We start from the raw sequence: 11,799 nt of genomic DNA on the forward strand, positions 1-11,799 counted from the left end.
ACATACAATGTTACTGTAAGGATAAAACTGGACAATATATGCAAAAGTGCTGGGCACACAGCTCATGCTAACTAAATGCTAATTTCCTCATTATTTGGTACTGCTCCTCTTTGCAGTCCCTTCATTGTGACTTCTGCACTTGTGAGGGCCTACATATTCACTTTTGAAACTCCCACCATCATGAGTTCTCCCTTAATAGAGACCTGCTTGCTTCTCCTCTGCCTATATATGTGGTATGTGACCTGGTGAAGGCCTCGGTATCTGCTGTCAAAGTAGTGTTTCCCCTTTGGCCACCTGCTCATTGAAGAGGTATGAGCATCAGAGATGTCTGTTTGTCCACCAATATCTATCTTTCCCATTCCATGATGTGGAGTGGTAGCTGCCAGATAGCTGCCCAGTCAGGAACTATATTTCCCTTGTGTCCAGCTGTGGCCATGTGACTAGGTCTCACCAATGGAATGGGATTTGGAGTGACTTGTCATTTGTAGGCTGAGACTTTAAGCAAAGAACAGGCTGTATTCACTCCATGCCCTCTTTCCCTTTTTGCTTTCTGGTGCAGAGGGTTCTGAAGTTCTAGAGAAGGGCTTCTCAAACTTATGTGTATATGATTTACCCACACCTGGGGATCTGCTGAAAATGCAGGGCTAGTAGAGTAGATCTATAGCAGGGCCTGAGATCTTGCATTTCTAACAGTCCCCTAGAGATGGCAGTGCTGCTGATGCTCAGACTACTTTTCAGAAGCGAGGCTTTAGGGGATGGTGGAACCGTAGAATAAAAGGAACATGGATCTCCAAATCACTAAGTAAAGAAAATCTACTTCTTCAGTCAGCAACTCCTGACTTGTTACCTGTGTGACAGGTGCCTTTTTGGACAGCAGCTGGTCTTCTGGAAGTGGTTCACACAATTCACTGCTTCTGTTTGAAAACATCTTGGCCAACTAATTCAGAACAAAATCACCCCCAGCTGTCCCCACCCCTCCTTGGTATATGTGTGTGTGTGTTCCAGATGACTCCTTCATGTTTTAAGAGATCCCTACCTAACTCTACTTTAAAACACTACCAAGCCCTCATACCATTAGCTCCTTGAAAATAGCAATGGTTAAGGAAAAAAAAAAAAAAAAAAGAACAACAGAACAAAAAAGGTCTTGGTTTTTGTATTTGTTGGCTCAGATTAAAATCAGAGAGCAAAAATAAGGTTTGGGATGGTTGTGAACGACCACCTTCTGGAGGAAAGGTTAGTGGAGAGCAGACCAAGAGGGTCTTTAATCCTGAGGGGTCAGTATAGGGATCTCAGGTAGAGTCTCTTAAACAAGGGGCCAGTGGGTGAGTATCAGGGCCCTGGTGTAGGCTGAAGGGCCAAGGTTGGCTGGACCAGCTCAGCTGAAAGTGCAGTCACTCAAAGGTTGCTTGACATGAATAACAGGAGCCTTGGCAGGTAGTCAAATGGGATTGGTGATGGTGGTGGTGGTGGTGGTGGTGGTGGTGGTGGTGTGTATGTGTGTTTGTGTGTGTGTGATTGTGAAGAGCTAGAATTGGAGCAGAGAGGCAGAGCGGGTCTGGGCCAGTACAAGGCCAAAATCCACAGGGGCCTTTTGCATGCTTCCAGCAAACATTTACAGTGAGGAGGCCAAGTTCATCTAAAGAACGCTGACCAGCTGGACACATTGTGCTAGAGTTTAGCCAAGGATATTAGTGGAAAGTCCCTCCCTGCATTTTGAGCAAGGATGGCTGGAACAAGAAGGCCTGCCATATCATTGTTGCTCTGGCCCTGACCTTACCTTCCAGAAATAACAGCTACAGCCAGGTCCTGCTCAAGCCCTGCTGGCTTTGGGACGAGTCTGGGCCTGAACATGAGCAAGAGAAAGTCAAGGGGAAATAGTTACATCAACTTATTTTGAATACATCACGTGGGTGAGTTGCAGAGGCTAGCCTTTATCCCAAGTAGTGCTCAAATAACATCATCAAGCCATTCTATCCGTATTTTGTAGAAACAGCAGCAAAAAAAGTGAGAAAAATTGCAAACTGTCCATTCTGACTAGTCAGGGCCAGTTACTATGTTGACAGCCGTTCTTATTCAAGATAAGCTATATTGGATTTAGAGATGAGGCCAATTTTTAAAAAATATATCCGGGGCGCCTGGGTGGCGCAGTCGGTTGAGCGTCCGACTTCAGCCAGGTCACGATCTTGCGGTCCATGAGTTCGAGCCCCGCGTCAGGCTCTGGGCTGATGGCTCAGAGCCTGGAGCCTGCTTCCGATTCTGTATCTCCCTCTCTCTCTGCCCCTCCCCCGTTCATGCTCTGTCTCTCTCTCTGTCTCAAAAATAAATAAAACGTTAAAAAAATAAAAAAAAATATATCCAATTTTCAGCAACTATTCTGAGTGCCTATTCTATGTTAGGCATCATGAGGATTAATTATAGAAACATGAGCTGAATCTTCAGTCCACACTTTGATGATGGAGGAAACAATGGAGGAACTATAAGGTAAGAGTTGTGAGTCTGTGTACTGATCATACAGGAAAGTTCTTGGCAGATTTGCAAATGCACCGGCAAGGGCTCCTGAGTCCTCCAAAAAAGGCTGGCATCATCTGCCTGAGACAGAAGTTCCAGAAGACTGAGCTCAGTGTCAGCAGCCTGGGGGTGGGGGTGGGGGTGGGGTGAAACCTCCTGCAGAGGATAGAAAGGAAGGGACAGAGAACTAAAGGTCAAGGGAGAGAGCAGGAAGTAGGGAGCACAGGGTGGTCTCCACTCCAGACCAGCATGTTATGTACAGGAACAGGTTGTTCTGCCCAGTGAAAACCCAAAAGTAGCCTCCTGCTGCCTTTGGAATGGAGGCTCAAATACTGACTAAGGCCTATTAGGCCCTGGGAGTTCTGGATTCCATGGTTCTCTGGCCTCCTGTTGGCCGGTTCTTGTCCTCCCCAGTACTTCATGTGACTGGCTCCTGTAGGACCCTCAGATTTGTCAGCCCTGGCCACATGACCTTCCATCCTGGCTTGCTAGGCCTGAGGGGTTTGCTTGGATACTGACTCACAGTTTTAAAACCAGGACCATAGGTGCCTGGGTGGCTCAGTCAGTTAAGTGGCCGACTCTATTTCGGCTCAGGTCATGATTTCATGGGTCATGGGTTCAAGCCCCTCATAGGGCTCTGTGCTGACAGTGTGGAGCCTGCTTGGGATTCTCTCTCTCCCTTTCTCTCTCTCTGCCCCTCCCCTGCTCACACACACATGCACACACACTCTCTCTCAAAATAAATAAACAAACTTAAAAAAAATTAAAACCAGTACCATCCTTGGCAAACTGGGACAAGTTGGTCACCTTGTTCCCTGAGACTCAGACTCCTCTGTGCAGCTCTTGCCACCACTGTTCCCATCTGACACCTGAGCCCACTCACACTCTTAGCTCAGCAGCCATTTTCCAGGCCACCCCTCTCAACCAGCACACCTCCCACCCCTGCCCCCCACTGGACCTGCCTCTGGCCCCTTCCCTGCTCATAAAGGATGGAACTAGCCTTTATCCAGAGTGGTGGTCAAGTAACATCAAGCCAGTCTGATGGAGTATCTCCATCTTTAGTCTATGATTATTGGCTGGAGGAATATTTGCTTCTGGGTGACCTGAGAGCCCCTCGCACTTTGCATGTGAAACGCTTAGCTTCCTGGTGGTTAAAACACCATAAGCTTTCTGTGGGGTGGGTAGTGCCTGCCTAGTTCCTGGTTATAGTCTCAGACCTCTGCACTGTGCCTGGCACATGGCTAACACCTAATAACTATTGAATGAGAATCCCAGAACACCACTGAAAATGTTTACATATCCCTCAATTAATAATAACACGAGTAAAAAAGTGTATGTTTAGCAAATATTTACTGTATGCCAGGCTCAAGTCAGAGTCCCTGACTCTTTCTCAGCCTTGAGATGTTTAAGCATGTGCCTGCTTTAAAATTGAGTAAGCTATTAATAGGTTTTTATGTATTTTGGGGTGTATAAGTTATTTTGTCACAATAAAAATATTGAAATTAGAGGTCCTGGGTATATGTCTGTGTATGCCTGTGTTCATATGCAAGTCTGTATGTGTGTGTACATGTGCGAGTGTATCTATATATATATTATCTACCTATCTATCTACCTATCTTCTTTGTCTTGTAGCTGCTCCTTTGCCCACGTTAGCCTGCTTTGAGTTACAGCTAAGGGCATCTCAGAGTCGCTAATCCAGATCAAGAAGCAAGAATCCAGGGATTCCTATTAATAAGAGATAACACAGAAGTAATTGGAAGCATGCCACTGAGTTCTATGACCCCTGCTAATCTTTCACATGTGAAAAGCGTGGCATACAGGACTATTGGTTTTGAAGTATCTCTTCTGTGATTTTCTCCATGTTCTGTGCAGCTGAACGGCTTGCAGCTCACTTTCATTCTCTTGTTAAGGACTGGAAGCATAAATTGATTCATATCTTTCCCAGTGGCTCCTGGACTTTAGACAGAAGTCAAATCTTTCCAGAATCCTTGCTTTCTGTAACAAGGCATTCTTTGCATCTGACAGTTATGTGGCTGTATTTATAACGCATAGGACGTTTTCCCTCCCAAATGGTCCCATCCTAGCCAATTACATCAGAATCTCTGGGAATCAGTCCCAGCAAGGGACTCCCCAGAGTTGGTCCCCAAATGTTTATCCTAGTCTCAGTCTCTCATCTGAACTTTATTCTCTTTGGAGCATGTCCATCTTTTTGGTCTATGATTATTGGCTGGGTGAGTATTTCCATCTGGGTGACCTGAGAGCCCCTCACAGTTTACATATCAAAAAAATGTAATGATGTCCCTTCTAGATCTAGTCCTCCTCTCATTTTCTTTTTCACTCAGGCTTGGAGCCTGTGACTGTCCCTGACTTTGTATCCAATAATTCTGAGGTCTGTTTGTTCTCCCTCCTCTAGAGCCCTATCTCTCCCCTCCATTCTGGGTGCTCAGGGCTTCTTATCTCTCACCTGATATTAGTGCCTGCCAGTGTCCCTCATCTCTGCTTCACCCTGGACAGGACTGCCAGGACCTCCTTCCATAGCCAGGTGCTGGTTTTATCTTTTCTCTGCCCAGAAACCTTTAATAATTCCCCACTGTTCCTAATGGCATTTGTTATCTGCTTGAACCTACCTCTGTTTAATCTCTTCCCTTCCTCCCTCCCTTCCTCTCTCTGTTTCTCTCTCTCTCTCAAACACACACACACACACACACACACACACACACACACACACACCACAGTCTTGGTCAAAATAAACAGTTCATGGTTTCTCTAACGTATCTCAAAGTTTCTTAACTCTGACTTTGCTCATGTTGATCTCTCCCTTCCACCGCATCTGCCTCTTGAAATCCTATCCACCCTCAAACCCAACTAAAGTGCCACGTATCCAGGATGAGTTCTGCCTCCTACTATTCCCACATCCTACTGGATCCAGCATTCCCATGTCACACACCCATTTCGTCTTGTGTTAATAGTCTTGGTCTCCTAACTAGATGACAGGCAACATGAGAATAGAGGCTGTGTTCTGTTCACCGGTAGTGTTTTATATATAGTAGACACTCCACGCTATTTATAAACTTTTGTGAAACGGACTTAAGCAGGTTTGTCTTAAGGAGGGCCCCTTTTAGCACATGTAGCTCCTGAAATAATTTTATAAAATTCTACATCCCATTTCATTTTAAAGTTAACAGCCACATTTTTTCACAAATTATTGCAAAGGCTGTATGTTCTCTTGTTTGCATGTGTCATAGATGCTTATTTAAACCTTGCATTTGCATATTCAACTCATTAATTTATGGAAAATACCTGCCACATAATCCAAGGGGCAAGGCCATTGTGGTCAAGCCAGACAAATAGCCATCACACGTTTAATCAGAAAAAGTCCGACTTTATTTTAAAATTCAAATAAATGTGAGTGCTAAGTTTGTTTTTGTTTTTGTTTTTGTTTTTGTTTTTTTGAGTGCTAAGTTTTAGATAGGAACCCTACCAGGGCTTCTGGATGAAGGAAGCCATTGCCCACTTGAATATTTCTTACCGAGGCTCTCTACTTTGATCTCTCGATTCTTCTTCAGGAGGGCTGCTTTCTCCAATTGTCTCTTTGTTTCTACACCCCTAGGTAATGTACCAGAGTGAAAGGCAGGTCAGATGACAGGCTCATCCTGCTTCTCTAATTCAAAGGGTCCTTGCACTGGGCAGGTGGCATTGGGGAACTGGCCATCCTCAGGTTTGAAATGCATAAAAATAGAAGTTGAATATCTGAAAATTTATTTCATTTAAGCTGTCCCTGCCTACGTACCCCCTAAAAAGTCTCTTTGTATCTCAGGAATGTGTGCTTCTCCACGTGAAGGCAGTTGACCTGGGATGAAACCACAGAGGGGGTTCAATTTCCCTTCACACAGATACACCTTGTTAGGGTTTTAGTAAATTTACCTTCCACTGAAGAAAGAAAGTCAAAGGTCACTTTGTTGCATCACAAGATAGCCAGGTTTTTCCAAATGAAATCACTCTTGGAGAGGCAGTTTCATCAGAAGCAAAGATCCCACCAAGCTATTAGAAAACACAGATGATGCCCATGTGTGGTCGCCAGTTCCCCTCCCCTGAGTGGCAGGACACACTTAAGTTTTTATGAAATCCCTGATAACTGAGCTGTTGAGGTGAAATATCCCACCAAATGCCCAGCAAGGGGTCGGCTTAATTCTGCGATGTTGCTCCGTTGTTTATACTCAAATGCTTTCCACCCAGCTTTTACCACCAATAATCATAACCATAATCTTTACACATTTAATTGGTGCCCCAAATGAACTAGACACAATGCAGAACTCATCATTAGACTTAGGACCCTTACTATTCTTAGCCTCAGAAAGCACTCTTGTGATTTTACAGGCATCCTGTCTGGCACTGTGGTTGTCTGAAAAAGAATCTTTGTTAAGTCCAAATTCTTCAGCAATTAGGTCATTTGATTTTGCCATGAGTTTGACCTGAAAAAGAGTAATATCACCAGGGTAGGGCAGATTCACCTTTGGATAGCCCCCAGCTTACATAGTTTGGGGCAAACTCATCAAGAAAGAATAGAACATTTCAAATGGCTTCAGGGCTCTTGCAAGCTCTAGTTTCTTCACAGCAAATCCACCTCCAGTGCAAGAACAGCTATCAGGTTTCTGGCGGAGGGCCTCACGCTTTGAATAAACATTTGAAGCTATTCCAGGCACGTACGGACTTACGAGCCACACGCTTTTCCATCCCTGGGGTCTGTATGATCCACTGCTTGGAAGGTGAATCAGACCCTGATAAAAGCAAGCGAGGGGTTCTCTGCTGAAAGTCTGGCCGTTCTTCCAAGAAAGAGGCTGCAAATTGGTGGGCTGTGGGCCAGACTGGGTCTGCAGATGGCTTGTTGTGGTAGTGTTTTGTCTTCTGGTTCAGTGTTTCTTAAAAATGTGCATTAAACTTGTCAAACAATAAAAACCACAAAATTGTAAATAAATAGCTGATTTTTTTTTCTTTCCTTAAGAAACCAAAAGGCTATTCTACGGTGGACTTAGACCTGACAAAAGTGACAGCTTTAGAGGAGGGACACGTTTGTCCATTGGCCCAGTCCCCACCTGGCTCTCTTCATTTTTTCATATTTCCTGCCTGACCTTGGAGCCATTTGATTCATGGTAAGGCCCTTGTCCAGGCCTGGTGCCTTGCCTCTCAATGTCGTCCTGCTCTGTCCCTGTCCTAATCCCTTTGGTCTCTGATTTCTAATCTTTCCAATGTCCTAATTACTTCTAATGACTTTTGTATTTTTTTTTCTTTTAAAATAGTAATTAGCTGTGCATCATTAATACGTGCAACCTGTTTTGTTAACTACATTGTTTTAGACGTCTTTTGCTTTTTCAACTTGTGCTTGCCTTCTTAGATTCGTTCATTTTATGAATGACACATATTTATTACAAATGCCTTAACTTTTGTGCTTGATTTCACACTTGGTGTCAGCTTCTTCCCTTTTCTAAAAGTGACACATGTTTAATTTTTAAAAAAATAACAGTGAAGTAAAAGCAGTCAGTTTGGGAGTTTTAGGCCTCCTAGTGACATCACTGGGAAGTCCCAACAGGATTGGGATTGCTAACTGCTTCTCTGGATTGTGATCTCTGTGGTGGCCACCTTGCAGTCCTCCCATAACTCTGTAGACGTCTCTCCCTAGCGTATGCTCTGCAATAAACTGCAGAGGGCATCTGGACTTCTACACTACTGTTCACTAAATGTTGATTTCTACATAAACTTCTCTGGATTTTACATGAAAAAATTTCAGAATTAAAAGGAAAACATGTGATGGGATATATTGTTGATTGATACCTGACATCCTTTTTGAAAAAAAAAGGGCTCAGTATCAATCAGTGTAGCAAGCAACAGAAACATACTGCCAGTTCACAGATGGTGTAGTTAGCTGACAGACAAGTACCAACTAGAGAGTCTTTGAGAAAACTCTCCATTTACTTGGGCAAATAAAGTCAACAGTTTTTTTCTTTTTTTTTTTTTTTCTGTATAATTCCACTACATTTAGGTTCAGGTTTGAAAAAGGAGTCCTGTTTGGGGGCATTAAAATTACACTCTAAAAAAATCTATGAAAACTGCAGTTTAAAAAAAATTAACCCCCAGTAATTACTGACTTCAAATTAACACACAGCCTACATAGTTGGAAAAAGAAAAGATTTTTGGATATATATTTTATTTGACAGTGTTTTAGAATATCATACAGTAAACAAGATTTCTGTAAAAGTTAATTTATCCATAGTGGTGCGTTTCATAAAAATAGTTGCTCACTTACAGTCTTTCTGTGACTATTAATACATGGAATTATATTTATAGAGATACAGCTGTACAGGGTAAATTCACAGCTAACACTACACAGATATATTATTTGGAATGGGATTTAGATGATGTGCTGTCTTCACAGGTTATGGATTACAGCCGCATAAAGCAATTACTGCACGAGTAGTAGCTGTGAACTGTGCAAATTAGAATTTATGCAAGCGTAATCTCAACTTTTTTTTATCCTTTTGTAACACATGAAAAATAAAGGTCAGAGGATACAGTACTGGGACGTGCAGCTACACTACAGAAGCATTGTCCAAAACCAGATTCAATAAATTAATGGCAAACTATACTGGATTTCTAGTCCAGGGGAGAAAGACTAATTGAGATTAAACCCAAAGTATTGTAAACTGCTACATGTGTTTGTGCTTTTGTTTATGTTGAATGGATTCCATTTTTGGAAATTGCTTTTACAAGCTGCAAGATTCTTCACTTGAGGCTTTCAACCATATTCTCTTCTTGTCAAACAACGAAACTACTCCTATGCCTGATGGAAATTAAATGGCTAGTGCTCAGGTTACTGCAATTTACAGAGAGGGAAAGAGTCAGCTGAAGGAGGCTCTTATGTGTGACCCCCGGTGATGGACCTGATCTCCCGTTTTACTTATTTGACTACAAGTGCAGGGAGGTGAGGCTTATTTGCATTTGAACTCCTGTAAGGGGCAGAATATGGGAAGGATGCAGCCTCATTCATTCAGGACAAATTAAAGAGAAACTGCCCTCAGAAACATTTTGCCTTTTTAATATGTGTAGCTACAAATCAGTACCAATGGATAATTAACTGAGGGTAACATTTTACAAAGAAATATTAAAACGGCAGGGAAGAAAGAATTTTACTAGGGAATCAACCATAGATTGATGAAGATAAACGGAAACACCTAGAGGTTGCTAAAGAAATTAAAAAATGACAAAGAATACAAAGACAAGAAAGCAAACCAAATGAAAATAAAAGGAGAAAGACTAAAGAACAATAAGCAGAAAAGAATGCTAAAAGGTTCACATTCTTTGATGAAAATAAATTGGTCATAATGATTTTTTAATATCAGGGATTCATTATAATCTGAGAAATACAGGAGAAACACTTTGTCTCTGCTCTATCAAAGTGAAAATGAAGCAATGGAAAGAGGATTAAAAAGACAATAAAATAAGTGAAAAATAACACTGCTGTCAAAGAAGCTACTATCTCTGCTAGCCTGAGACAATAGGAAAGCCTTTTCATAAAGGAACTGCAGCGTTGCCAATCTTGATTAAACAAATTGTGGTCCTTCAATTATAAAATGCATATTTTAGATGAAAACCAATTAAGATCTATGAGCTAAACTGCAAAATTCTGACTTATGGCAATCTGTTCCCTAAGATACAATTTTCAAACCTTTTTTTTCCTACCACTGAAAATGTACAGAAATATGATTTGATCACAGAAATGGCAGTAAAAATGGCATCACACCAATGAATTCACTAGATTTCTAACTCGTCCTGCAGTACGCAGGGAACGTTGCAGCTAATACCGGTGATGGATGCCACGAGTGAGCCATGGAAACAGGTCATGGGCGAACAGTTCTGAATGTTTCAAAGAAACCTTTTAACCCCTGTCTAGATATGTCGAGAACAATTTATTTACAACTCTTTAGATCAATTAAAAGATATAATCTTGTCTCAGTTTCAGCTTGCTCCGTGCAGTTTGATTTTTAAGGCGATATTCCAGTTTGTGATTGCTCTTAACTTGTCCAGTTTCTTGATATAAAGTTTGGATGGCATCCAAATCCTTCATGCAGTGGGGGTAATTTTTTTTTTCTTTTTTTCTTTTTACTAAAGCTACACTGCACTGTCTCTCTGTGATGTTCTTCACGTTATTTTGGTTCTTCCATAGCTGCCAAAGCCCCCAAAATGGAACCAGGGGCTTTAGGATCAGTTTAGGTCTGCGCGTGGACGCTGTACGGCCCATGCTCGTTGGACACGTGGGACTTCACGTCGATGCTCCCAGGCCTTGGTGCCTCGTGGATCTATGCGTGTGACAGTGAAAATAAATTAAAACGCCGTGAGACGGAACCTAAGAAGAACGGCCTGCAGGCGTCGAGGCGGGGCGGCGGGCTGCTGCCGCGCGGCTCATCTGCCCGCAGCCGAGGCGCCGGGCTTCAGGACGCCCGGCAGCTTGTCGGAGCCGGGCACTTTCCAAGGCCCCGGCGCGACGGCGGCTTTGCGCGCGGGGGCGCCCCCCGGGGGCCGCGCGCCCTGCCGGGGCCCCGCGCGCGCGCCCGCCCTGCCCTCGGCCTCCCGCGCGCCCGGGCGCTCCGCGCCACCGCCACGGCCCGGGCCCGCGAACGCGGGCGCAGCCCCGGGGCCTTCGCGCCGGCCGAGCTCGGGGCCCACCGCGGCGCGGGGCCCCTCCTTCCCGCCGGCCCGCGCCGCGTCCGCCGCGTCCGCCGCCGCGGGCCCGGGCGCCCTGGCCTCCGAGGAGGGCCTGCCGGCCTCGGGCCGCCCCTGGCCGCCTGGCGCCTCCTCGAGCCTCGGCCGAGCGGCCCTCTGCGGGCTGGCCGAGCGCTCCCTCTGCTCCCCGAGGCGCTGCTTCTTCTGGCCGCCGGCTGAAAGCTCCTTTGGTTTCCTAACGTCGTGTTCCCTTTTGATATCCCAAGTTGGGTCTGGGCCTATCTGGTGGGAAGGGTCGGAGGGTGGGGCTGGATGTGATGGAGAGAATGGAGAGAGGACGTCTTCGAGGGAGACGCCTACTTCCGGCAGACCTGGGGAGGCGGCAGCGGGAGAACTCCAGCAGTTGGGTTCGTCTGTGGGACAGGAAGCACAGGCGTTAGGAGGCGCGCCTCGCAGCCTTTCCACGCTCCCGCGACCTCTCTCTCTCTACCTTAGGGACGAGAGCAGGCGGCCAGGGGCGACTGCTTTCAAGGTCCCAAGCCACCGCCGCTCCCACCCTCACTGCCAACGGGGCAG

General features: G+C 44.8%; 1 protein-coding gene across 2 annotated transcripts in view; it reads right to left on the bottom strand.

Annotated features, from left to right (window-relative positions):
- Positions 1–10,659: 10,659 nt before the first annotated feature.
- Positions 10,660–11,799, bottom strand: part of MAGI2 (membrane associated guanylate kinase, WW and PDZ domain containing 2) — a 1,356,537-nt gene continuing 1,355,397 nt past the window's right edge. For both annotated transcript variants that reach the window (XM_047848847.1, XM_047848846.1), the window contains exon 21: positions 10,660–11,636. In XM_047848847.1, coding sequence (XP_047704803.1) covers positions 10,963–11,636 — 674 coding nt within the window. In that variant the 3' untranslated portion in view covers positions 10,660–10,962. The remainder of the gene's footprint in view (positions 11,637–11,799) is intronic.

Source organism: Prionailurus viverrinus, chromosome A2 (genome assembly GCF_022837055.1).
Source record: "Prionailurus viverrinus isolate Anna chromosome A2, UM_Priviv_1.0, whole genome shotgun sequence".
NCBI classification, from domain to species: domain Eukaryota; kingdom Metazoa; phylum Chordata; class Mammalia; order Carnivora; family Felidae; genus Prionailurus; species Prionailurus viverrinus.